At 46.3% G+C, this 27,262-nt stretch overlaps 1 protein-coding gene across 1 annotated transcript; it reads right to left on the bottom strand.

Moving 5' to 3' along the window:
- Positions 1-1,656: 1,656 nt before the first annotated feature.
- SLC5A1 (solute carrier family 5 member 1) lies at positions 1,657-27,209 on the bottom strand. The gene is made up of 15 exons (XM_077309137.1): positions 27,061-27,209; positions 21,317-21,388; positions 18,269-18,373; positions 17,909-17,968; positions 15,971-16,075; positions 13,546-13,651; positions 12,922-13,002; positions 12,049-12,269; positions 10,851-10,986; positions 10,542-10,649; positions 8,709-8,859; positions 7,403-7,571; positions 5,862-6,077; positions 4,163-4,268; positions 1,657-2,682 (listed from the first exon to the last, which is right to left on the bottom strand). Exons 1-15 carry the CDS (start codon positions 27,184-27,186, stop codon positions 2,468-2,470), a joined length of 1,977 nt encoding a protein of 658 aa, XP_077165252.1. The 5' UTR covers positions 27,187-27,209; the 3' UTR covers positions 1,657-2,467.
- Between the last annotated feature and the right edge of the window lie 53 nt (positions 27,210-27,262).

The following is a 27,262-nucleotide window of genomic DNA, read 5'->3' as shown; positions in this document are numbered from 1 at the left end:
AGTCTCCTCCAATCCCTGCACTCTTCAGCTCTCCCTCTCTGTGGGTTGTCTGCCCTCCACTCCTCCTGCATTCGACCCCCATATGCTCCTTTGACACCTCTTTTGTAGCTACCCATTCTCCTGGTACCCCTCTCTGCTTCCCTGCCTCCTGAGGACACAAGAATGGCAACCCATGCTCCAGCATTACCGCCCGCCCTGCCTCTTCTGGCCAGGGGTCGCTGTGATGCTCGTTGATGCACCCATGCCCACTGCTGGATAACTCTGCTCCCAGCCATGCCTGCCTGGCCTTGTGCTCCAGCAGGGGCCTCCCAGTGAGAGGAAGGGCTGGCACTGGCCAGCACCTTGGCAAGTGTGGTGCGTGCTCTGGGGCCCTGCTGTCACTGCCATGGGTCCCTCCAACATTGCTCCATCCAGTCAATGTCTCCGGTGAGTTGCAGGGCTTGCCGTGGTGACTGATACCCAGGAGGAGTCAGACAGGTCTCCCAAATAGATGGGAGTTCATTAATTTTTAATATATTTTTAAAATTTATCAAACATTTATTGGGTGATATGACCATATATGATCATGTTGACCCGCCTCCCCTCCCAAATGACCAATGATGGGCTTGGAGGGCGTGGGAACAGGAGGGACCCCTTGTGGGCGTGTCCACAGCTCTGCTTCCCAACCATATTCTGCACAATCACGCCACTTCTGGAGTTTCTTGAATTCTGAAGAATGTTTTAGGGGTTCCTTAACTGTAAAATAGTTGAGAAAGACTGTGCTACAGTAACGGCCAGCCTGCAGGTAATTTTCTCCAGTAGTCTAGCCTTTCTTCCTTTCCATGTGCCTAGCTCAGGCAGATCTCACAAAGCAGTAATTAGGGTGTTGCAGCAAGATAAAAAACATTTCTCTCTTCCACACGTTTCTCATTTATTTCTGTCTCATTTCCCCACTTGATTTTCACTTCTTTGTCTCAGGACTTTCTCATCCCTATCCTGCTTAGTGACAGAGTGTTTTTGCTTAGACTATAATGGGGGCTGGGGTTTTACCCAAGCCCATAAAGTGACCATGGCCAAAAAGGGATTTGGATGCCAGCCTCTCCACATGCCACACTGGTTCAAAGTCAGTACATTGTTCTCTTTTCCAAACCATTCTTAGCAGACTTGTCCACCTTTCAGGTAGAAATTCCATATCCTTTGTCTCTGCCATGTCCTGTCCCATTCCAGAGCCCTTCAGCAATTTTTCCAAATCTTGTCTTGTGGCCACAGTTGCTGGCACTTAGTGCTGTAAAGGTAAAGGTATCCCCTGTGCCAGCACCGAGTCATGTCTGATCCTTGGGGCGATGCCCTCTAGCGTTTTCTTGGCAGACTCAATACAGGGTGGTTTGCTATTCCCTTCCCCAGTCATTACCGTTTACCCCCCAGCAAGCTGGGTACTCAGTTTACTGACCTCGGAAGGATGGAAGGCTGAGTCAACTTTGAGCCGGCTGCTGGGATCGAACTCCCAACCTCGTGGACAGCCAGCTTCAGACAGCATTTCTGCTGCTTACCACTCTGCGCCACAAGAGGCTGTAGAGGGCCATAAATCTGGGTTCACTCAGGGCACAAGATGCTGAATGCTAGCTTTGCCCTGCATGCGGGGAGAGGTTTTGTTTTTCCAACAAACAACAAAAACTATTCTTTTTCAAAAATAAAGGTCTTGTATTTCCACACAGATGCCCAGCAACTTCACTGTACAAAGGCAGGGCCAGTCATCAACAGACTTCGTTGTCAGAGAAAACTCACCTCCAAACGTGTTTCAGGCCCACGGAAATTGCACTGGCAACCAACATCCCGTGCAGATGCTTGCGGTTCACATTGCAGGCCAAGAAACAAGTGGTGGAGGGAGGGGGGCAATACTGCGCAGGGAAAGGACAATGCTGAACATGAAGCAAAAAGGAAGGGAGGAAGCAAAATAACTAAGAGCTTCTGCCTTCAGATGAATACGGGCAACGTCACTGGGCAGTCTGCATTTGCCAGACAATCACATTCACCTTCTGCTTTCTTCACAAAACACTTAGGAGAGAAGAGAACAAATTCCCCCAACATTCAGGCATTATAATAAGCAGCATTTTTTTTTAAAAAATCACACTTCGTATCAAAAAAATACATTCAAACCAGATCATCAAACACTTGAGTGTCACTGATGTGGTTCTGGTGGCCCACCCCATTTCCTTGCATGCAGAATCCGAGATGCTGTATGATTCCATTTAGAAGAGAGTCTCATGATGACATAGGTTTGTGGAGGCTTTGTGGTCTCCCTGTCGAGGTCTCCCTTTAGCCCACTGATTTTTAAAATTCCAATTCATTGACGCGATTAAACCATATTGATCAGTTCAATAGAAACAAATAAGTTAATAGGTTCAACAACGACATCACTATGGTTTCACAATGCAATTTCAGTGAGCGAGTGAGACCATGTTAAAATAGCACCCTGGAGCATAGGTGCCTATGCAAAATACGCATGGCAGAACACGGCCACACTCAGCAGGATGATGCCATTGATGTTGCCCACTCGCTTCCAGAAGGGGGACTCAGTCGTGTCGGTCAATTTCATCTGCAGGGCTGCCTCTTCCTCTTTACTCAGCTTTGGCCCTTTCTGGTCATCCAAGCCACAAAACCAGTTGAAGGCCCTCCTGAAACAGCTCACTTCTTTGTCAGGGGCTGCGACAGAGAGACTTTCCGTTAGACCAAAAATGCAGAACCTGAAAGAGGTGCCCATCCAAGCAGCAAAGGCACCTTGTTATGCATCATTCTGTTCAGGATCTAGCTGGAGGAGGGTTTAAGAAAGGTGCCATGCTCATCATTCCCTTTGATAGGTCATTCTGAGAGTCAGTGCATTGGTTTTATAACAGTGGCTTCCCCCGAGGAATCCTGGGAGTTAAATTTGGTGAGGGGTGCTGAGAATTCTCTGCTAGAGATCTGTAGTCACTTTTTACAAAATGATGGTTTTTGTGGGGAATGGGGAATAATTATTAGGCCAGTTCAAGACTGTTGTGAACCTGTGGTATAGTAGTTGGGCTAGTATCTGGGAGACCTGGGTTCGAATCCTCACACAAGCCATGACATTTTGCCAGGTGACCTTGGGCCAGCCTATCCTCACTCACAGGGTTGCTGTGAGGATATATTACATGGGTTGGATCTCACAATGTTCTTCATTTCAAAGCCATGGGATACAATAGCCATGGGTTGATACACAATGAGGTGGTTGGGTATGAGAATAATTACAGTGGGACCAGAGGAACTGGGGTACTATTACTATTACTATTGCTATTGCTATTGCTATTGCTATTGCTATTGCTATTGCTATTGCTATTGCTATTACTATTATTTCGATTTATTTCCCGCCACTCCCAAATGGCTCGTGGCGGGTTACAGTGTCTTAAAACCCCATTAAAACTCCCATTAAAAGACTTAAAAACCATGACAACAGGTAGGTTTTTAAAAACCCAAGATATTTTAAATGTCTTTCAACTTCTGCCCAAATCCCTGCAAATGTTTTATCTGAGCAAGATCTACCAAATTTGCCCCAGATGTTGAGATCGGTGCCAGTGGGTGATCTCTGAGATATGTTTTTAAATCCTCCCCTTGTAGGAACCACTCCTGTGAAGTGAGCCACATCTAACCCTCAAGCCACTTTAGCTGTCCCTTGCCTTGAACTGGATAATCCAGGCAAGCACAATCCCATAAAATCCTGGAAGCTCAGCAAGGTCGGCCCTGGTTCATATTGGATGGGAGATCTCCAAGGAACCCCAAGGTCATGACACAGAGGCAGGCAAGGGCAAACCAATCCTAGGATCTCCTGGCTATACAACACACATACCATACAATATATATTACTATTACTATTACTATTACTATTACTATTACTATTACTATTACTAGTAATAGTAATAGTAATAGTAATAGTAATAGTAATAGTAATAGTAATAGTAATAGTAATAGTAATAAATAACTGTCCCTTTTCCCCCCATCACCATTTCCCAGCCTCTTCTTCCACAGCTTGCAGGAGCTGCCAGTGCCCCTTATCCTGGTCTGTACATTTCCCTGTACTGCACAGGACAAACGATGGCCAGTTGTGGATGACCTGACCAGACCCACATTTTCAGTAACACTTATTGCCAAATATTAAACCTGGAAGTACCAGTTTCATCGCCAAGGTCAGTCTCCTCTAGTTTTATCGTATCATCTGTGTCCAGGTCGATGCGTTCCTCCGTCCTGTTGCGCAAGGTCCAGCAAAGACGGTAGAGCTGCCATTGCATAAAACAAGAGCACAGAGGTAAACTTTGGGGGATGAGACCTGATCGGGAAATGTTTGGGGATCCCAAGCACTGGGGGAACTTGAGCCCACTAAGAGATGAGCCTTGTAGCTCAAGCACAAAAGCTCTGAAGCCAGAAAAGGTGGCCAAATGTATCTATTCTGCCCATTTTTGTACTCGGAGGTTAGCAAGGGGTCCATAAGGATCAGTTCTTTGTAATTTTGAGCCTGCTTCTCATTGCACAAAGAACTGCACTTCATCCATTTGTCTTCACAACAGTCCTGCCCAATATGCCAAGCTAAGATAGAATCAATCAGAGAAGCTCTATGGTTAAACAAAGGGCCTTTACGCACGGGGATCTTTGTTGCAAATTGTTTGCGGAATGAAAAATCGCCATTTAAAATAGTGGAATTCGTCGTTATGCATACCTGCCTTTGTAGTGGAATCAGTTGCGTTTTTTAGCGTTTCCCACAGGCTTCCGGTCTCGGCAGAAATCGCTAGAAAGGAAGCGCTATTGCCAAGCTCGTCCCGCCCCTGGCCGTCAAGCAGCCAATGGGCAGCCGTTAGCATGCTCCCAAACAGCCCCTTTCCCTTTAAGAAAGGTTTTTTTTTTAAAAAAACAGACCCATAGCAACGAATCTAGGTAGATTCGTTGCAACGGAGAGACCCATCCAGCTGCCTAATGTGAGCTGTCGTTTGATTGTATGATCGTTGGCACGCTGCCTCGAGTGATAAAAAAAAAATCCCCCCCCCTCTCACGGGCCCGATTTTCGGCTGAATTAATGTGTAAAAAATAAAGGGACTTTATTTCAGCAAACGGGCTTTTATGTGGTTTGTGCTTAGTGACTAAAGGTGAAGGACTGAAGCCAGGGAAGCCTCTAAACAGAAAGAGGCTCGCTGGTGCGTTTATCCCCGCTCGCTCGGAGAAAAAAAAATGGCGATCGCTTCGCCGGAAGTTTGGAGGACAGGCTCAGGAGGAGGGACTTTGAAGAACCCGCAATAATGGTAACGCACAGGTCTTTAGCGCTAGTGTTGCAGATTGGTTGCAGGAGTGTATCGCTATCCGGAGGGTGAATCCACTTTTCTGGATTCCCCTCAAAGCGCTACAACGAAGCGCTTTTTGCTGATTGGTTTCAGGAGTGTTGCAGATTGTCTGCGACGTCGTGCGTTAAGGCAAATTAGTAGCGTTTTCAATTAGCAACCATTGTGCTATTTTGAAGCCGTGCGAAATGGCCCAAAGATTTGAACCTCGATCTCCATCCACACACATCCAGCCTTCTCCCCAGGTGGACTTCCATTACCTCTTAAGTTCAACAGTGAGATTGGAGTGGAAGGTAATCCTTTTTGCTCTGGATGCTCAAAACTAGAACAGTGCTGCAGATCCCAAAAGGAAAGGAGTCTCTTGCTTTCCTCATGTCATGCACTAAGGATACGAAACAGGACCTTGGAACTGATCCCCCGTTAGCACAGGATTGCAATGTGTTACGCCTAATGTAAATTACTACTTTAAGTGCATCTCACACATTGCCAGTACCTTGAGGAGCAAGAATGTAGGTCAGGTGAGGAGCAGGAGTGACTACTTACATGGACCTCATCGATGGGCTTGGTCAAGAACGAGACGGTCAAAATGATGACAATGCAGATGGCAAAAAGGATAATGGCAAAGTAGAGGTAGTGAACTTTACATATGATATCCGGGCAATTGCTGGACTTCATACAGCTGCTAGTTCCATAGGCAAACTCGGTGATCATTCGAGAGAGACCAATCAAGAGACCAATTACTAGGCCCCAGAAGGCACCCTGCAGGAGACACCAAACTGTAGTCAGAGCTTTGGCTGCTGTTCATTTGTTGCCAGGCCTCCTCTGAAGCCCTTTCTTCAATCATGATGTACATCTCTTGGGCCAGGGATCACCAGCTGGTTTGCACTGGCAGAGCAGAACGCTCTTGGGGGGGGGGGTATAGCTAATTAGGTAGTTCCTCAGGTATGTTGGGCCCAGACCATGGATTACCTTAGTACCTATATCTTGAACCTGATCCAGAATTCAACTGGAATCCAGTGCAGCTGGATATGGGCCCTCCAAGGTCTCCTAGTGAGGACCCATGCTGCTGCATTCTGAACTAGTTACAATTTCCGGGTCAGGGACAAGGGCAGGCCCATGTAAAGCGAGTTAAAATAATCTAACCTGAAGGTGACCATTGCATGAATCATTGTAGCCAGCTGTTCCAGGGCCAGGTAGAGAACTTTGCTTGGCAGAGGTGGTAGAGCACCAACTGTGCTACTCTGGTGACTTGAGCCTCCATAGATAGGGAGGCATCAAAAATCACACCCTAACTCCTAACGGTTTGTGCAACTACCAGTTGCACGCTGTCTAGGGAGGGCAGCTGTAGTTCTTCTCCTGGTCCTTTCCTACCCAGCCACAGGATCTCCATTTTGGAGGGGTTGAGTTTCAGGCAGCTCATCTGGATATTGATGGGACCCAAGTCCAAATCCCTGGACCAACTGGGCAAAAGGTGACATAAAGATGGTAAATAATGTGGGGGACAAACATAATGGTTCTAAAACTGAGTCGATTAGTGATATCCCATTCCTCTGTCTAATGAGGAACTTGTGGCAGTGAAATCTGCCACTGTTCAAACCTCCTCCATTGATTCCTTGCCTCAGAGAAATTATGTTGGCCTCATAATTTCCTCCAGGCCAGACTGGGGGGGGGCATGGAATTTGGGTCACTGTGGGTAGGCTGGTAGTTGTGGATTTCTTGCATTCTGCAGGGGGTTGGAGTAGATGACCCTGGAGGTCCCTTCCAACTCTATGATCCTATTATACTAGGCCACTATTCGGGACAATGCCCAGGGATGGGGAATTACACATCCTCATGATTCCTGTTTCCAATGGAGAGCATTCTAAAAAGCTCTACAGAGAAGGGGTAGCTGAGGCTCAGTGGCCTTTATGACTCTATCTTGGCTTTTCTCCCCCCTCTGCTAATTTCAGCATGCTGCTCAGTTTCACCAGTCTCTTGCTAGTCTCCCTGGGGTCCTGCCATGTGTTGCTCTCAAGCTGGAGACTTGGGAGCTATCTGCCCTTCCTCGGGTCCCTGGACGTGTTGCCATGGCACATCATGCTTACTTGTTCATTGACCCTCTTGCAGAAGATAGCCAGAAAGAAGACAGCTGATATTGGTGGGCCCAGGTAGCTGGTAATGGACTGGATGTAGTCAAAGAGCTGCCCGTTTTGAGCTGACTGCACCACAGGGACCCAGGCAATGCTGATGCCAATCAAAACCAAGATGAACAACCTGCAAAAGCAATTAAAGCATATGTCATAGCAAATACCCAACTTATCCCTTCCGTTTAAGTTAGGTTTAGACCTCCCTCCTGAGCAAGACATTTCCTCTCTTACCTTTTTCCATGCTCTGAACCAACAGAGTTGGAAATCAAAACCAGTTTAACAAGGGCTGAATCTGGACTGAGTTTTTATTCCAATCCCAGGGCTATTAAATCCCTGCCGTCTACACTGAGTGCAATTTCCATTTTGATTTTGGGTGATTTAAATTTTTCATCTGCAGCAAGCATGACTGATCTGGAGTGAGCCTACCTTTCCCCTGTGATATCCTGGAGTGGATATAGCCATCGATATTTGAAAAATCGGCATGAGTAAAGGTATAGCTCTCTGCTTTTCCCCAAACTAACTTGCTGCCGAGCTTCCAATTTTGTAGCAAAGCCCTGATTGGCCAGGGTGTCCATTCAAAGGCTTCCTGGTTCCCAAGTTGCAAGGCTTCCCTTAAAGGGGAAGCCCTAACTTCTCTCAGCAGAAGCTCCAGAAGTGCTAACCACTCTCGGCAGAGATTTTCCTCTTGGATTTATTCCCCCTCCTCTGCTGTCTCCAATCCTCTGCCCCCCCCACCCCATTCAAGAAAAGAAAGAGGCTCCTGCTGCGCTTGGCTCCCCCCCCTCTGAACTTCCTTGATCACGTGCAGAACACTTTCTGTTTCAATGGGGAGGGAGGGATAGGGGAAGACCCGAGTTCAAATCGATCTGAATTCAGCAGGATCTACAATGGAATAAACAAACTAAGTGCAGATTCAGCCCTGGCCTCATGTTAAATACTCAAGTTCACATTGACCACATCTGTAAGCATGTTTTAAATGCATAGTAACATATTTCAGGAAATAGAAAGATCCATCCAGTAGCACAGCCAACATATGCCTTTGTGCCTTTGTTTAGCAAGCAGCCATGTTATTCAAGGGAAAATTTGTTGCAATGGTTGAATAAAAGCAAAGGTCTACTCTAGTGGATAACAGGATTTTGGCATCTGGGCGATCAGAAAAATGTGCATGCAATGAGCCCACATCTCCTCAAGGAGGCATTACAACACCACTGGCATTCGGAAGCTTTTCTCGTAGGACAAGCCCTTGTTCCATCATCATCCTTACCTGCCTACTATCATGAGTTCTCTTTCTGACGCTTGCTTTCGTACTTTGGTGTAGATATCCATGGTGAACAGTGTGCTGGCGCTGTTGAAGATGGAGGTGAGGGAGCTCATGAGAGAGGCCAGCATAACAGACAGCATCAGACCTCGCAAGCCTAAAACAGAAGCAAGACAGAGGAAGGAGGTGAAGAGCTGAGCCACAGTCAAAAACATTGCCAGTTCCGAGTTGAGAAACAGTTGGAGATTTGAGGGGTGGAGGCCGATAAAGGCAGGGTTTGGGGCCTAACACCGTAAAATCCAAAGTGGCAGTGTCTCCAGGTTAACTGATCTCTGTCTCTGGAAGATCAGTTGTAATAGCAGATCTCCAGGCATGACCTGGAAGCTGGCAACCCTACAAATACCGTCAGCTGAAAAATGTAGCTGGGTGATGAAGGCAGAGAAGTGCTCGGTTTTTGCGCAAACTATGTAAGCAATAGCACACAGCCTTAGACTCTGAGGAGGCCTTTAAATATATTTCTCAGACCCTACAATTATTCACAGCATGTGTGTGGGAGGTGATGCTATAGGGCCTCTTAAGCCTTCCCTGGTTGAGGGGGTTAGTAGGCCTTAATCAGGCCCTGAGGCACAAGCATCCCCAGTTACTGCAGTGTGGCTCCCCTGGGTTTAAACAAACACGTTTTGCCCCTCAAGTGGTTATGAAGGATCTTCAATTAGGGTTAGGTCTAGCTTCACAAGGAAAAGGGCATGGGAATCCGTGTGGGCCCAGGTTTTGATTGTTATTTCTCTAACATTGTGAAAGAAAGAAACTCAGATTTCTTTCAGAGGCAAATACGCTTAGGGCAGGATCTTTTTTTTTAATGCTGCTTTTAAAAAAGCAAATATTGTCTGTCTAAAAGCACTGTGTGTGGGGGGGGGGGAGGCAGGTAGCTAAACAACCTGTGAGCAGCACAGAATTTGACATGTGGTTTATTTTATTTATTTATTTATGTTGGGATTTATATATCCGCTGCTCTCAGAGAACTGGCTCGCGGCGGTTTACAATTTTATAATACAGACCCAACAACAAATCATCATTAAAAACAAGCCCCATTAAAACAACATCCTAAAAGCTCAATACACAGCTGATGGTAGTAAATAATTTAGTAAGAAAATGCATCCCACACGGCTAACTCACTGGCTGGTCCAAGAACGGGCAGATGTAACAGTTGGGAAGAGAATCTCACTTCTCTTTTATTCCAACGTAGGTGAGCAAGGCTTGCATGTCAGAGGGATTCAGCACCTTCACAGCTCCCCATCAACCTCATAACAACCTTTGCTCCCCAAAAGACACAAACACTATTATGACTTTCAAGTCTCTTATACGTAGGGGCCCATTTCAGGTTTCATTGGAGGGGAGACAGGGGAAAATCAGATTCATGCCTAGAGTTGCCAACTCCAGGTTGGGAAATTTCTAGAGATTTTTGGGGTGGATCCTGAGGAGGGTGGGGTTTGGGGACTAGAGGGACTTAATAAGTCGTGATGCCATAGAGTTCACCTTTCAAATGGCCATTTGCTCCAGCCGAACTGATCTCTGTTGTCTGGAGAACATTTGCAATAGCAGGAGATCTCCAGCCACCACCTGGAGGCTGGCAACCCTATTTACAGCTCCTCCCGACTCCAAAACAAACCATGAATCCACAATCCCAGGTGCCTTTTTTTTTTAATGTGCAGCCGTCTCGATCCCCACCAGACTTTGGCTCTGCATGACTTCTCTGCTATTTTTAGACCCAGGTTTACCTCTGCCGTTCCACAACACAAGTCCACTGTCCCAACACCGCAACTTTGGCTGGAGTCTCACCATTTGGCATCAGCTGTACCACCAGTGTTGGATAAGCAATGTTTGAACAGCCAACTTCTGTGTCACAGACCTCCTTGCACACTTCGGGCACGACACAAGCCACCTTATCTGAAGGAGTGAGAAAAGAGGACCAAGTTAACAGGCTGGCCCAACATGCTTTGAAGCTCCAAGAGATCCTCCCCAGGATTGCCTAGAGAAGGGGTCCTTGAGGAAGGAAAGCCTCAGTCTCCCCATTCCTCCCCTCCCGTAATTGAGTGTGGAGAGAGACGATCCATTGGTAGACAGGTGAGAGCTAGGGTGAGAGCTCACCTGTGTACAGAATCCGACTGATCATCCCAGGCATCACCATCAGGAACATGGGGAGCAGTTTCAAGTAGCCGCACATGATGCAGCCAGCCTTGACGTGGGACATGTTCTTGCCCGAGAGGCATCGCTGGACAATCACCTGGCAGAAAGATATACAAGGGGAAGTGAGGGCTGCAGAGGCTCCAAACAGTCAACTTTGCAACAGACACCTCAAAGTCAGTAAGCTAAAAAAAGGGCAGAAATTATACACCTCCTACAACTGAGAGCCAGCTTGGTGTAGTGATCAGGAGCGCTGACTTCTAATCTGGCGAGCTGGGTTTGATTCCCTGCTCCTCCCCCAAATGCAGCCAGCTGGGTGACCTTGGGCTCGCCACAGCACTGATAGAGCAGGAATATCAGTCGCTGTAACACAAGTTTCAGATACCACGATGAAGAAACGCAAAAAAGACATGTTTGACCATGCAGAGATAAAACCTGTCTGCGATGTAAATTAAGTAACCCATGCAGAGGTGTGATAAACAACGATGTATTGAGTGAGTTGTCACAAGCTTTTACATCATGCAGAAGAGCCCCAGGGCTCTCTCAGCCTCACCCACCTCACAGGGTGTCTGTTGTGGGGAGAGGAAAGGGAAGGCGACTGTAAGCCGCTTTGAGACTCCTTCCGGTAGAGAAAAGTGGCTTATAAAAACCAACTCTTCTTCTTCTTCAGGAGTACAAGCGCCCCTGAAGGCAAAGCCAAGAAGGTATAATATTAGTTTAACTTGTAACTCCCTAACACAATTTGCCTATCTTCTTTAGGGGAACTGACAAAGACATATATCACCCATTTTTTTAAAAAGTGTCTTTGCTTAGGAGACTTTTTCACATCGAGTAAGGAGCCTATTTTAGAGCCCGTATCAAAATATATAGGCCTTTTTTCCGCTCATGCAACAGATTCATAAGTTGCATGTTGGATGTGACAGTTCTACCAATTCCCTATTAAAGAGAAGATCTTGGATATGAAAAGATGGGGGGGGGGGAAACAACATTGGAGCACTTTCTGGCATAATAGCCAGTGATGGCTTCCTGAGGACACAGAAGAACACTTGGTCACTAAGAAGAGAGTATATTGGCAATTAAAGAGCCACGCATGGTCCTGGAATCAAATGGGAAGATACATTAAGAATATGTTTTGACTTCAGAGCAGTAGCCTTTATACTACCTGATCCGTGCACCAGTACCACAGAGCCAGGATACTCAAGCCGAAGATGAGTCCTGGCCACGGCATATCACCACTGATGGGGTTTCGGAAGATATGGAAGGAATCTGCGCGGGGTTCGTAGCATTTAGGATTAATAGACTCATTTCCAATCGTTATGTTACTTGGGATAGCTTCCATGTATTTCTTCATGAAACTGTCATATCCTCCTACTTCGTTAAATGCTGCAAAGCATAATAATAATAATTATTATTATTATTTATTTGATTTGTATGACCGCCGCTCTCAGAAACCAGCTTGCAGCGGTTCACAATATTTCAATACAAATACAGTACATTAAAAAGCATTAAAATTACCCATTAGAACCACAATAATACACACAAACCAGGGAGCAGTTGTGCTGATGCTATGACTGTACAACCTTAAAACCCAAAAGGGTTGTAAAATTACCCTCCGTTGTCAGGATGCAGGCTGAACTGAAAATGGCGTGTTGTTATCCTGCATGTTGTTGCTGGGTGGTTCTGTTCTTATTGGTGGCTGGCTAGTTTTGATTTGTGTTTGCAAATTATAATCTCATTGCGTTTTATGTATTTTATTATTGCTTGTGATTGGGTCCCTACCAAGCTGCCTTTGTAGTTGTTTGTCAGGGTTTTTTTTTTTTTTTACTCAAAGGAAGGATTTAAATTAAATGAATCAACTGCCCAGATTATTTGTCCCAATGAACATATCGATCCACAGCTTGTCTGCAGTTTCTTTTTCTTTTCATTGAATTTTCGGAATCTCCATGCAAGAGCCGAATCCTAAATTTGCAGCTGAAGAAACACTGATTCTCTGGCCTGTATGACTTGGGTTTGATGGAGGATTATTCAGGCTTACCAAATGCTGTCAAGATGATAGACCCCACCAACATGATGAAGGTTTGCAAAGTGTCCGTATAGATGACAGCCGCAAGTCCTCCTGAAAGCACAAATCAAATTGATGAGACTGTATTCCAAATTCTTTGTGAGACCTTCCCCCTTCTATTTTCCCCTCTGGAGAGCCAGTTTGGTGTAGTGGTTAGGATCGCGGACTTCTAATCTGGCATGCCGGGTTCGATTCTGCGCTTCCCCACATGCAACCAGCTGGGTGACCTTGGGCTCGCCACAGCACTGATAGAGCTGTTCTAACCGAGCAGTAATATCAGGGCTCTTTCAGCCTCACCCACCTCACAGGGTGTCTGTTGTGGGGAGAGGAATGGGAAGGCGACTGTAAGCCGCTTTGAGCCTCCTTCGGGTAGGGAAAAGCGGCATATAAGAACCAACTCTTCTTCTTCTTCTGGAAGCAGCATGTTTCCTTGCTTACCAAGGATGTCCACAACATGCAACAAAATTCAGGCAGGGGAACAGTCAGAGATGGCTCACTGAGGCAGCCATCCCCCCCAGGTAAAGGAACTGCAGCTTATTTTAATTAATAACAGAAGGCTGCTAATGGGAGACTCAGGTGCAGAAAGGGAGAACTCACCAGTGATAGTATACAGGGCTGTGATGGTAAGCAAGATGATGATAGCCACGTAAATATTCAGTCCCATGGCTACCTGAATAAATATTGCTCCGGAAAATATATCTGCCTAAAACACAGACAAAAGTGGCATGTTTAGCAACGTGCTAGCCTACACATCTGTAGAACATGGCAGCAATTCATCTCTGGCTGTCTGGATTCACACACGGATGTGAGATGCAAGGTAAAAAGAGGCTGTGACTCTCCTGTGCAAATTTACATAAGAACCACCACATGGAATTCAGCGTGACTTGCTTCAGAATAAACACACCTTGGATGGTAAGTCCTGCTGACCACTGGACAGTGACATATTGATGTGTGGAGAAAGGAGGGTGGGGTAAAGAATCTGCATAGTTTTTGTAAACAGGACTGGTGAAATGCATGGGTGACTGACTTGCACGTAAACAAATCGTCTGGCAGGCCAATTGAAAACTATCTCTATATCATGGCAAATTTCATAAGAACTGCTTGGCTGGATCAGATCAAGGTTCAAGTAGGCCCGCCTTTCAGTTCTAAGAGAGACCAGCCCAGGTGCTCTCAGGAAACACATAAACCAAGTGTAAAAAAGGATTACCTTCACCTGAAAACTATCCCAGCTTTCTCCCTCGGTGGTGCCTAGAATTCGTAGGTTCCCCAGTCATTTCACTGGTACCATGCGGATGTGCATTGGGGTTTTTAGATTTTTATGTAAACTGCCATGAGCCAGCTGTGTCCAGGAGTGGTGGTTAATGAATACAAATATAAATAAGTAAATAAAATGTCCTGGGCTGTTCTTGAGCATTCTAGTTCTATAATCTCTCTCTCTCTCTTTGATTGTAAGAGCAAGCTCCTGTCCCTTCACCTTGTACGTGACCCTACAAGAAAACAAGCTGAGTCACCTTACTTCCTGAACAATGCCAATTTTCTTAAGAAGCCATCCAAGCCCTTCTAATCTAGGAGCTAGTTCCATGGCTTGCATTATATATATTCATTAAGTGCCTTTTATGGCCCTCTTTAAAGCCTTATCGTATCTCTTAATGGACTAAACTTTGTCTTGGGGAGACATCACCTGAGAAGCCACATGCAGAAAAGCAAAGAAACCTCCGATGCCAAACCATCAGAGATGTGAAATCTGGCATGGACCTCCCAGGTGGCTTTTATTGATGAATAGATGGTTCCAGATCAGGACTGTGGCAGGGCAGGGGAGAGGAGCTTCAACCTTTCTACCTGTATAACTCTACTAACCTCAAATGTTCCTCCTCTCACCCCCTCTGAGCACCTGATGACCACTCTGGTAAATAGAAGGTTGCTTTGATTTTAAACTGTATTTACGAATTCCATTTTGGTAGCTGCATTGTGCCACAAGTGTCGTGGAAAGGTGAGAGAAAAAAGTTTTTCAAAACCAGCAAAGAGTTTGCAAAGTTACTAGCAGCTCTAGAGAGCAACACTGCAAGGGATTCTGTGATGCACAATTAGTTGCGGGGAGGGTAGCAAGATGACCTGGACCTGACTACTTGCACTGCCTTGGAGTCAAGAAATGTACTACCTAGGAATAAAAATTTACTGCCTGTCTGGGGCTACCACTCAGGACAGGACAGTGAATGGAGTAACTGAACATAAGGGAAGAGAATCCCACCCAACAGTGAAGAGAACATTACCCAGGAAGGGAAGCACATTGCTAAGAAGGGTCCCATTAGTGTTTAATTAGTAACTCTGATAGAGATCAGTTATTGCCAGCTTGGTGGAGTCTGAGGGCAAAAGGCCAGGCCACTTAGGTTAATTTGTAGGATTATCTTTGGGCTCCCACACAAAAGGGCAAAGAGTAGCCTTCAAAGGCAGGTTTTTCAAATATTGAAAAGCAACAGCTTTTGATAGTGTGTTGGGATTAGTGTGTATTTCCGTAGGGCCCAATGTAAGAAAGCTTTCTAATGGATCATGCCTATCTTAGGTAGTGAGCAAGGAACCGCTTTTTGGATTTTATACCTCAGATAAATGGTATATTTCAGGCCAGTGGGGAAGGGGGAGAGAATTAGAGCAGAAAGTCAAAAAGTATCTACTGGAAAGGGCCATGTTAATTTAATTTACAGATCCCAGGTGCTGCAGATCTCTTTAACCTTTGCTTTCTCTGAGTAATAATTGCACTGACAGGCAGGCAAGTTAGGGTTTTGCTGTGGGCAATACTGTCTAGCTCATGTTGGCTTTCCAGCCTGAACCTCTTCACACCAACAGTTGCCCACCTGTGTCTTGTGCAAACTTTCAGAGCTGTCAGTGGGGGGAGGGGGTCCTGATCCCCAGAAGAGGAATGGGGGGGGGGATAAAGCATAGGGAAAGGTTCCTTTGTCCCCTTTCCAGGAGCACAATGGGGTGGAGAAGTGAAGGCGCTAGAAGGGAGTGAACAGGCTGGACTCACAGAGATTTTGGTGAAGATGTAAAGAAGCAGAGAAAGGATTGAGAGGTAGATCTGGATCCGCTTCCCCCCAAACCGCTTCCTCAGATACTCTGGCATGGTCACCACCTGGAAAGAGAGGAAGAGCACCGTGTTTTGAACAGAACAGAGAGGCAGCAGGTAGGCAGCTATTTGCTGGGAGCAACATGAATTTGGCAGATAAAGCATGGACCATGTCTCAGGTTTGAATCCCATCTCAGCTGCTAAAGTAAGGTGACCAGATTGTCCCACTTTTGGAGGGACATCTGGTGGCACCTGGCAAATTGTACTTGTGTTGAAATTAAAAGTATATATATTACAATACTATTTTTGCGTTCTATGAAACTTTTCGTCGCTCCATATAGACCAAAATTTTAATCAAGAACAGCCCCCCGCCCCGGTCAATGGTGTCTGCATTTCAACATTTTGTTGTTGTTGTTAGTTGCGAAGTCATGTCCGACCCATCGCAACCCTATGGACAATGATCCTCCAGGCCTTCCTGTCCTCTACCATTCCCCGGAGTCCATTTAAGTTTGCACCTGCTGCTTCAGTGACTCCATCCAACCACCTCATTCTCTGTCGTCCCCTTCTTCTTTTACCCTCAATTGCTCCCAGCATTAGGCTCTTCTCCAGGGAGTCCTTCCTTCTCATGAGGTGGCCAAAGTATTTGAGTTTCATCTTCAGGATCTGGCCTTCTAAGGAGCAGTCAGGGCTGATCTCCTCTAGGACTGACCGGTTTGTTCGCCTTGCAGTCCAAGTGACTCGCAAGAGTCTTCTCCAGCACCAGAGTTCAAAAGCCTCATTTCTTTGACGCTCAGCCCTCCTTATGGTCCAACTTTCACAGCCATACATTGCAACTGGGAAGACCATAGCCTTGACTAAACGCACTTTTGTTGGCAGGGTGATGCCTCTGCTTTTTAGGATGCTGTCTAGATTTGCCATAGCTTTCCTCCCCAGGAGCAAGCGTCTTTTAATTTCTTTGCTGCAGTCCCCATCTGCAGTGATCTTGGAGCCCAGGAAAATAAAATCTGTCACTATATCCATTTCTTCCCCATCTATTTGCCAGGAATTTCAACATTTACCAATATTGAAATCTGGTCACCTTATATTATCAGTTTTTTTTAAAGAAAGTAATAAGGGGCAGGGATGTCCAGATGAATGGACTGGATGAGGCCTGGGGATGGCTACAAGGACTCCTTGGTTTGTAAAGAACTTCCTGGTGCTTGCAGATAGAGGTGTCAGTAAGGGGAGGGGGACTCTTTGCAGAATCTGCTCACTCCTTTAGGCAACCCCATTGAAGCAAGAGTGTTTCCGTTCTGCAAGTGTTGCAGGCTAAATTTTCTGCCAAGTGGCTGCATTAAGTCCCAGCTGTTCTCAGCTGGTTTTTGCTTGTTTGCTTATTGTTATGTCTGTGGGCATTTGGCCACTGATGCAAATGAGGGCTTCTGCCAGCTAAGGAACTAACCAATCAAAGGAACCTGTTAAGGTCCAACCAGATTGCTCTGCTTAGGGCCAATCAGAGGCAGCAGCGGGCTGCCTGAAAGGTATAAAAGTGCATGAGTTTGCCTGTTTTTCTCCGTTCAGTAGTTGGAGTTTGTTGCTGGAGTTGCTAAATAAACTGCAGCAGCAACAGCACACAGGATCTCTTGGCCTGCCCCTGGCCACCATTCCAGCTTTTCCATTGGTCGTGAGCAGGAAGGAGAGAACTGGGCTGGGTTAGCCTGCGTACCTCAGTTAGGGATGAGGATGAAGAGTTTGTGCCAATAGTCTTATGGGAAGGAACTGTGCTTGCTTGTTTTCAGCAAATGCCTTCTCTCTCTCTCTCTCTCTCTCTCTCTCTCTGCCAAGTGTTTACAGAAAGTAAGGGGCCAGACAGACATTAACCCAGAATGAGGAAGTTGGCTCTCTGCTTTGTGTACTTACTCCAGCCTTGATATAGATGGGTACAAATATCCAGCCGAGAATCACCACCATCACCAGGGCCTGTGGAGAATGGAAGACGGAGTTTTAGCAGAGGTCACTCCCCATGCATGACAAACCCGCCAAGGAGCATGCCTTTGCTTGCAGTGGGAAGGCCAGAGGCACAACCTGGGAAGGAAGGAGAAGAATCTTCTGCTAGAGGTCCCCAGGGACTCCCCATCTCACCCCCCAGAACTACTGCCTACCCAGCAAAAGGCACTTATGGAGTGGGGGGGGAATCAGAGGGAAGACCCAAACACGTATTTCTGGCTGGGATTTCTAGCCCGGTTTTCCCAGCAGGCAAATGAAGGCGGTTGCACTCACGTTCCACTCAAACCCTCCGATGGCAATCCCAGCAGCTGCCCCTGTCCCAGCCAGGCCTACAAAGTGACCGCTGCCGATGTTGCTGGCAAACAGAGAGGCGCCAATCTGGACACAAAAAAGGAAGGAAATCTTTGGTCAGATTCATCATCTTTGCTGTAATAAAGCCTTGAGGCATGTACATTTTTGATGAGCTTTTTGTTACCTGATGCATCAGACTCCCACCCATGGAAGCTCCCACCACAATAATTGGTGCTAGGCTTTGGTCAGCAAAACTCAAAATCTTGTCTTCATCATGAGTGTGCCATAAACCACACAGGATCTGGATCTTGCCAGCCAGATTCCCCTGAAACAATATCCCCCCCTTCCCCCATATCACGATGCTCCAGTTGCTAAACCAGCTAGGTTAGCAATCGATCCAAGAGCCAGTTTGGTGTAGTGGTTAGGAGTGTGGACTTCTGATCTGGCAAGCCAGGTTTGATTCCCCGCTTCCCCAGATGCAGCCAGCTTGGTGACCTTGGGCTCACCACAGCACTGATAAAGCTGTTCTGACCGAACAGTAATATCAGGGCTCTCTCAACCTTACCTATCTCATGGGGTGTCTCTGTTATGGGGAGAGGAAAGGGAAGGTGATTGGAAGCTGCTTTGAGAGTCCTACTGGGAGAGAAAAGTGACATATAAGCACCAACTCTTCTTCTTAATATGAAGCTATTCCAATCTCCTGGTTTTCAGTACTCTCCCTAAATTCCCTGCACCTTAGAAATCCAGCATGTTACGAACTAAGCTAAGCCCCTTTTTCATGGACATATTTTCTGCATGCAAGGAATTATTTACATGTTAGAGAATTCTTGTTCTCTGAAGTAGCACAGCTCACGCACAGGTTTATCACCTCATTGAGGACTGGACAGGCAATGTTATAGACATCCAAGGAATGGACATGCATGCTCCAAGCTTTGCTTTCCTAACCAAGCACGGTGCACAGATAGGAGTTCAAAAGGAGAGAAAAATGCCTGGAGCTGGGTGGGATGAAGTGTGGAGGGGATACATTGCAGAGGGAGGAAATAGTTCCAGATTCCAGGGCCTATTCTGCACAGTCGATAATGCACTTTCAGTTCACTTTAGAAGTAGATTTTCCTGTTCTGCACAGGAAAATCCAGCTGCCAAAGCGCATTGAAAATGCATTACGTGTGCAGAATGGGCCCAGGAGTACTGCTACTCTTCTTCTGTGATGGGAACAGATCTGGGTTAAACACATGGATGGATATGCTGCCCTCATATTTCACCTGGCTGTCAGCAAACACACTCCAAGAGCCAGAATTAGATCAATCAGCGCTTACCGGATCCTACACTGAACCATTAGGGCAGCTCTGCACATGAGAACTGAAGCAATGGAAGCTGGCACAATAATGCCGCATGCCCTTCCTTTCATGAAAGCATCTGTCTATCCTCCTCATTGTTATGTCAATGATCCCTTGCATCCTCCCTGCCTTTTAACGCAAATAGGGAAGAGCCACAGCTGGAAGGAGCGCCAGGGAATTTCCTTCCCAGAGAAGACTAATCTTACATGTTTTGGATATTGCGTGAGTTTCTGTGGCAATTAATTATGTTGTAACAAGGCAGCCATTAAGAAAGGATTTGACAAGAGAACCCACCCAAAGGAGTCCAGTTAAGGAGAAACTCCTTGTGTGGACCTCACGGAGGACAAACAGCAGAGGTCATGTTTGGAACTGGCAAAGGGGTCTACACTGGGGTCTTAGCTGACTAGTTGTGGGGCCTGAATATGGATCTTCTGGTATTCGGCCCTTTGTACCAGTCTTGGATTAGAACTGCACGACTGCAAAGATACTGAAAGCATCCATTCAAGGCGCATAATTGAGAGAGAGGGAGGGAGGGAGGGAGAGTTCTGCAGCATCTCTCACCCCTGCACAATCATATGCAGTTTCTAGACCAGCAAGCCAGATGAGAGGCAGTGGCTTGTAAAGCCTCCAGTTGAGCCACTTACTGGAACAGGGAAATCGCCCCCCCCCCCCCCCCGCTGTTCTCATTGACATATTACTGTGACCAGCCGAAACCTCCCAGGTGAGGCCTCTCTTCCTAAAAAGTTACCTAAGTATTTCCTCTTCAATTAATCTCTACAGCTAATGCTAGGTTATTAGGAAAGCTCTTCCAAGAAATGATTAACTGCATGTTCTCTACTCTTTCAGCAGTTCCCTCCTCCTGCTCTGACTGTTTCCTGGACGGTTCAAGACAGACTTTCTGTTACAGCAGCCCCTAGACTTAAATGCAGAAAAATTCCAGTTCTGCAACCTATTTTGATTTATACACTTTCCTTTAACAAAGCAAGCACTGAGCTTCTTAAAATGTCATTGTTATTCTTTGTAATCCTAATGTTGGTAACTCCCAAGGCAGAGTTAATGTCTCGATTCATTTCAGTGGGTCTTGCCCCATCTGAGTTGGCACCTCGGAGTCAACCCATGTTAGCAACACCCTTAAAGATTTGTATTCATGATGATGCATTCTTTTGGGCAACCTCTTTGCCCTTTCAGGGTGCAGTCTAACCCATCAAGCAGCCTCTAGGTTATCTACCCCCCACTGGGAAAAGCGTACTTTCAGGGGGCATTTTTGCCATGAGGAAAACAGTCTAAACCCACCACAGTACTGCAACTCTAGTGCCAACCTTCCACCTCCCATCCTATCAGTTTTAATTTTAAACTATCCCCCCCCCCAAAAAAAAACAGAAGTGAGATCTAAAATGGAATCAACCATTGTCATGACTCCAAGAAGGTGATAGGGACCTTTGCACAAAAAGGACATAAACCAGACATTAAAAATTACAATATTTAAAAATCATTTTAATCTTCCATGGTATTCTGTTGCTCATCTAAAAGCTACATTTCTGCTAAAAAGAACCTTTATGGGGACTTGAGCCAGGGACCCTATTCTCTAGGAAAGTTGCAGAAGCAGTGAGTAAAAACTTTTTGGGGAGAAAAACAAATGCAACTGATGCACACACATAAGGAAGAGATTTGACATTTCTTGAATGTAACTCACCGGCCACCAAACCATGCTTCGGCCTGCTAAGAAGAAACCTCCCACAGTCCCACGGTTCGTAGCAAACATAGCCTAGAAAAGGGAGGGAAATCAGGAGGAGATTAGAGAGCTGTCCACCAAAGAAAGAATTTATATTAGATTAATCTGTCTCTAAACCATATGTTTGTATATTACTAGTATGTACAAATGTGCAAGGGGAAAAGTTGGTTTTTCTGCCTGGGAAAATGATATTAATTCACCCGATTCTCAGGAGAGACAGATGATGACTTTTACACCGAGCCATTCCATGAGACTGCCTTTAGAAAGAAAGAGTCTGAACAGAAAATATTTGGGCAAGAAACACATGTCTAGAAAGATCCTTACAGTGGATATTCAAAGCATGGTTAGTGCCAGGGAGTATCTAGCTCTCAATGTTCCCAGATTGGAGACCCTGTTCACTGCCAACTCAGGAGGAGGCCAGCCCTTTCTGAACAACACCATAAAGTGCCTCAAACATAATATACCCTTTTCATATACATATAAATATACATAAAGGTAAAGGTATCCCCCGTGCAAGCACCGAGTCACGTCTGACCCTTGGGGTGATGCCCTCCAGCATTTTCATGGCAGACTCAATACGGGGTGGTTTGCCAGTGCCTTCCCCAGTCATTACCGCTTACCCCCCAGCAAGCTGGGTACTCATTTTACCGACATCGGAAGGATGGAAGGCTGAGTCAACCTTGAGCCGGCTGCTGGGATTGAACTCCCAGCCTCATGGGCAGACAGCTTCAGACATATACATATACATATACATATACATATACATATACATATACATATACATATACATATACATATACATATACATATACATATACATATACATATACATATACATATACATATACATATACATATACATATACATATACATATACATATACACTCTATTTATAACAACTATGCTCCATCTGATAAGACAGGCATCACTAGTATTTTTCCCTGAAGTGCTTGGGGAGGGGGGTGAGTGGAAAGGAAGGGGGTGAGGGTCTTTTCTGCCAACGGGTAAATTTTAGTAATTTTAATTGTTTTAATCGTTTTAGTTTTTACTGTGGTGTTTTTTAATCTAATTGTAACCCGCCATGAGACAATCTCGAGAGTGGCAGGATATAAACACCAACAACAACAACAACAAAAATAATACTCTACCATCCCGCCCCCGCCATTGGGACCCAAAGCAGTTTCCATTATTCTCTTTGTTACCCTGACTGTTTCAGCCATAAATATATTTCAGTGAATGGGCAGCTGTGGACATTCTCGCATGGATGTTGCAAATGTTGAGAGTTCCCAGAAATCCCCTGCGGAATGGTGACTATTACTGGTGTGCATCTGAAAAGTGAAGCAATACATATCTAGGTTTGGACATTTACAAATACATCTGGGATTTTGGCCACCAGGTTCTCCAGCAGGTTCTCACAGGGGAAGGGGGGGCACTTTCTTAGGAGGTATTTTAAGTGGTTCCAAGGAAGACATTCCAGGATTTTTCTCCTAAAAGCTTCAAGCTACAGCCCTTCTCCTAATGTCGCCATTCTACACATTTCCGGGCATTCACAGGAAGAGACATTGTCTCTCTGAAGCTGCTTTATGGGAACCTAAGATCACGCTTTTTTGTGGTTTAATCTCAAGCCAAGAGAAAGCGAAAAGAGAAATTCTAATTGAAAGCGGGATACAAATATTTAAAATAGCATTTCTGATTACTTTGGGCAAGGCTTAAAAGGTTACACTCCGAAGCAAACATTTTATCATTCTGCAGCACAGAGAACAAGAAAAACAGGAAAAATCTGTTGGAATTGGAAAGTACATTTGTTAGTACAGAATTAATGGCTGTTTGCTGTCCTTTAAATGCCCTGTGGATAGAATTTGCAGTCACAGCAACCCAACCACAGAAGGGGACTGCATAACCAAGCCCTTCATCAGTCACCTGGAACCAAACTGCAGAGTGTGGTTTTACTGCACAGTAACAGAAGCTTATTTCTTTAAAAAACAAAACAAAACCCAAAACAACCAACAGAGCATGTTCCTAGTCCTCATGACTTCTGAAAGGGGGAAAAAGCTATCCCACATTCTAGCATTAATAATATTATTCCTGAAAAGTGACATCACTCATACTTGGCCTTTCCAACATTCCAGTAGGAACAAATCATAGCTTGGTACAGAGACGTTAAGTGAGTTACTTGTTACAGCTAGGCGGGATCTCCCCAACTGTTTTGAGCCTGCGCTCACCTATGGAATTTTTATATTTTGTGATGGGTGTAGGATACAAATTGACTACACTGAAAGCAGAGCTGGCTACAAAATGGCTGCTGCCTATTACCTTCTGTCACACAGTGAAGAGCCTTGTTCAGATTTTTAAAAATCTGCACAGCCAATCAGATATCCAATGCTCAGTCAGGAGCATTGCTGGGCAGAACCTCCACCAAGCCATGCCCACCATCTAATAACACTTGGGTACCAGGAAAGGTGTCAGAGGTTGCTATGGTGTCCCTGGACAGCACTCTGAAGACCCCTGGGTTAGGCAGTTCCTGCATTCCTAGTGCAAGTTGTTTGCATCCTACAATGGAGGGAAATGGACTCTTTCTCCATCAACCAACATGAAATTGAAATTTTTGGGGTATCTTTCTTCGGTAATGACTGGGAACTGCACAAGAGCAGAGATTTCTGGGAGTCCTGGTGGTGGCAGAGAAGAACACATGGGAGATACCCCCCTCCCATGCTTACTTGAAGGAGTTTAGATTCAAATGGGTGGCCGTGTTGGTCTGAAGTAGCACAACAAAATCAGAGTCCAGTGGCACCTTTAAGACCAACAAAGATTTATTCAAATCTTTATTGATCTTAAAGGTGCCACTGGACTCTGATTTTGTTGAAGGCATTTAGGAGGAGGCCCAGTAACTAGTGGAGATTTTAAGCAGGAAGAAGACAGGTACAGAGTGCTAGATGTGTGATTCCATTTAGCAGAAGATTGGGAGGGGGGCATTGAGGGTAGCAGGTGTACTGAGTTTGGTTTAGGCATGCCCAGACTGTAACCTGCCTCCTCTTCTGTGCAACTCCAATGAACTTAAAGCTGCAAAGATGGAGGTCAGGACTCATTGCTCCAGCATGAGGCAGCCTAGGGAATATAGAGGGCCATGCATTCGTGTCACCTGCCCAAGCCCTCTCTTGTCTGCCACCAATCAGACCTTCTGTGAGCAGCTCTGTTTCTGGGCTTTCAAGAGTGGGCTGGCAGGTGAAGCAGGGAGAAGGCTGGAAAAATTCTTCATCAGTGAAATCTCCCTTAAGGGCTCAGGAGCAGGAAATAAAAGCTGGTACCAAGCAGCTCTGAATTGTCCCTGCGTTAACCAGGTTCTGGTAATTTAAGCAGCCCGACTTCCACTATCTCCACATGAAGGATGAAGCTGATTCTGTGAGTTTAGACAGATTGTACATGGCTGGGGAAAAGGGATTGTGTCTGAGCTTGGCTCCTGCGACCCTTTCTTGCATGCCCAGGGAAATGCCGATCAACACTTCGGGGTTGGGAAGCAAATTTCCTCCAGGCCAGACTGGCCAGGAATTCTGAGATTTTTTGGGGGGAGGCATCATCTGAGCATGGAACTGGGGTCACTGTGATCAGCCGGTACTTGTAAATTTCCTGCAGTCTGCAGAGGGTTGGACTAGATGACCCTGGAGGTCCCTTCCATGATTCCTCCTCTGGCCGCATGCCTGGTCAGACAGCTGACGTAGGGTAAGGTGACCAGAATTAAGGGACTGTAAGGCGGGATGTGTTGCTGCCGCCGCCACCACAGCATGGTGGCAGCGATCTCCCTCCCTCCGACTGGGTTCACCTCACCTCCTGCACACCTCTCCCATGAGCCCGTCTTGTGCGCCCGCGCGACATCGGTAAAGGTCAGGTAGGGGCTGAGGGCAGGCCTCTGCCTGGCACACCTGTGCAGACCAGCCACAGGGCCAGCCAAGGCAGAGCACCGCTGCTGGCCGGGAAGCAGGGAGGGAGAGAGGCAGGGAGGGGGCTCTGGCTAGGGAGACTTTTAAGGATCCAGGCGAGACCCGGGACAAAGACTTGAAAAGCGTGAGTGTCCCACGGAAGTCGGGACGGATGGGCAGCTTAACTTAGGGTGACCTCAGCAAGGGGCTTTCAAGGCAAGTGAGAAGCAGAGATGGTTTCCTAGTGCCTTCTTTCCTCCATCAAAGCTTTCTTGGCAGTCTTCCGACCAACCCTGCTTAGCTTCTGATGGGATCGGGCTACACCATTCCCTCTTCCCCCTCACACACACACCGGTGTGTCTCCCTTCCTATTCCCTCAACTCTCACAGAAGTAGCAGAAATTAGCTTGAGGGGTTTGGTGTCTTTCTTCTTTCCCCCTGTAGTTGCCAACCTCCAAGTGCAGCCTGGAATTACAACTGATTTCCAGACTACAGAGATCAATTTCCCTGGAGAAAAATGGCGGCTTTGGAGCATGGACTAATGGCACTATATCCTGACTGAAGTCCTTCCCTTCCCCAAACTCTGCCATCTCCAGGCTTCACCCCACAAATCTTCAGGAATTTCGCAGACCAGAGTTGGTAACCCTACTTCCTCCTTCATCCCCAACTATTACGTGCAGGTGTGCTTGCCCTGCTGAGTCCCCTTCCCTAGGTAGCTGGGCACTAATGCCACCCATGCCATTTCCACTAAAACATATGCACAAAGGAGAACGAAGAGAGTGCCACTGAACATGTGCAGAGTATTTTTGGCCTCACTGCTAAATAATCTCAAACCTTCCCACCTGATATCAAAAGCGAAGAGTTTATGAAACAAAAAGGGCAAGCCTGAGAATCCCTGGAGCCCCATCCCCATACACACATGAGATACCAAGCCCTGTCTTCATATCTCCCTTATTCTCTCTTTGTTCCTGCCTTCCCAGGGATAGAGGCTTCACATTTTTTCACTGTATTACCAGGAAATCTTAGACCCAGCTGTTCAACATCAAGACATTGCAAAGGCGTTGAGGAGCTCCCATACCACGCAGCTCTCAGCTGCTTGGGTAGCAAAACACCCTGACCTATCCTGGAGGTGACCCTGCTCTCCTCAGCCTTTTGTCTCGTGCTAAATTCTTTAGCTGACAGAGCTTCACATTTTTTTCATCTAGCCTGTCAGGACCACTGAGAAGGTCGCATCAATACCAGCCTCCATGCTCCAGACAGTCTCTTTCCTTCCATCTCTTCTGTGTACCTCCCTCTCCCTCCTGTTCTTATCATTGCCCCCGTGCCAGTCTTGGCACCGAAGCGTTAATGCTCCTCTCCTTGCACCGGCTGCAGCCTCCGCTCCTAATATCCCCACCGCTGAGTGTGTGAAGGACTCAGCAATAATTATAAAAGCAGCTAAGTCTTTGCTGGCAATCTTAAATGAAAACCTTTCCATTATGGAATCCGTAACTGGAAAGGTTTGAAGTTTTAGTTTTATGCTTTGCCATTCGTATGCCAGTAAAGGTACTCTGACTCCCCCCTCTCTCAAAAGTCCTCACTCCAGGTCCCCTCTAGCCTGCTCCTTGTTCCTGTCTGAACCGGATTCTGGCCCTTGGCCCCCTGTCAGGGAATCATATGCTCTCAACACCCTCAATGCACCTGTCCCTTTCCACATCCAAATTCCCACAGAAGCAGCCTCTCATCCTGGGCTTTCTGCATCTGGACCCTGGCACCTAGGCTGGCAGAAAAGGAGGAAAAAATATAACCTACCCAAAGACCCACGGCCAAGACAACTATGAAATACACAACAATCACTGAGATGTCCGCGGCATTATTGATGGCGATGGATTTGCCGGAAGGGGCAGGGGCTGTCGTGGTTGATGCCGTGGTGTCCATCCTGCTGACTGTGCCTCTTGCTCCTCGGCTGCTCCCCTTTTTATATCACCCGGCAGTGCCTACAAGTTAATGAAAA

This window comes from Paroedura picta, chromosome 13 (assembly GCF_049243985.1).
Source record: "Paroedura picta isolate Pp20150507F chromosome 13, Ppicta_v3.0, whole genome shotgun sequence".
Classification (NCBI taxonomy): domain Eukaryota; kingdom Metazoa; phylum Chordata; class Lepidosauria; order Squamata; family Gekkonidae; genus Paroedura; species Paroedura picta.
This window is presented reverse-complemented; position numbering and strand designations above follow the sequence as displayed.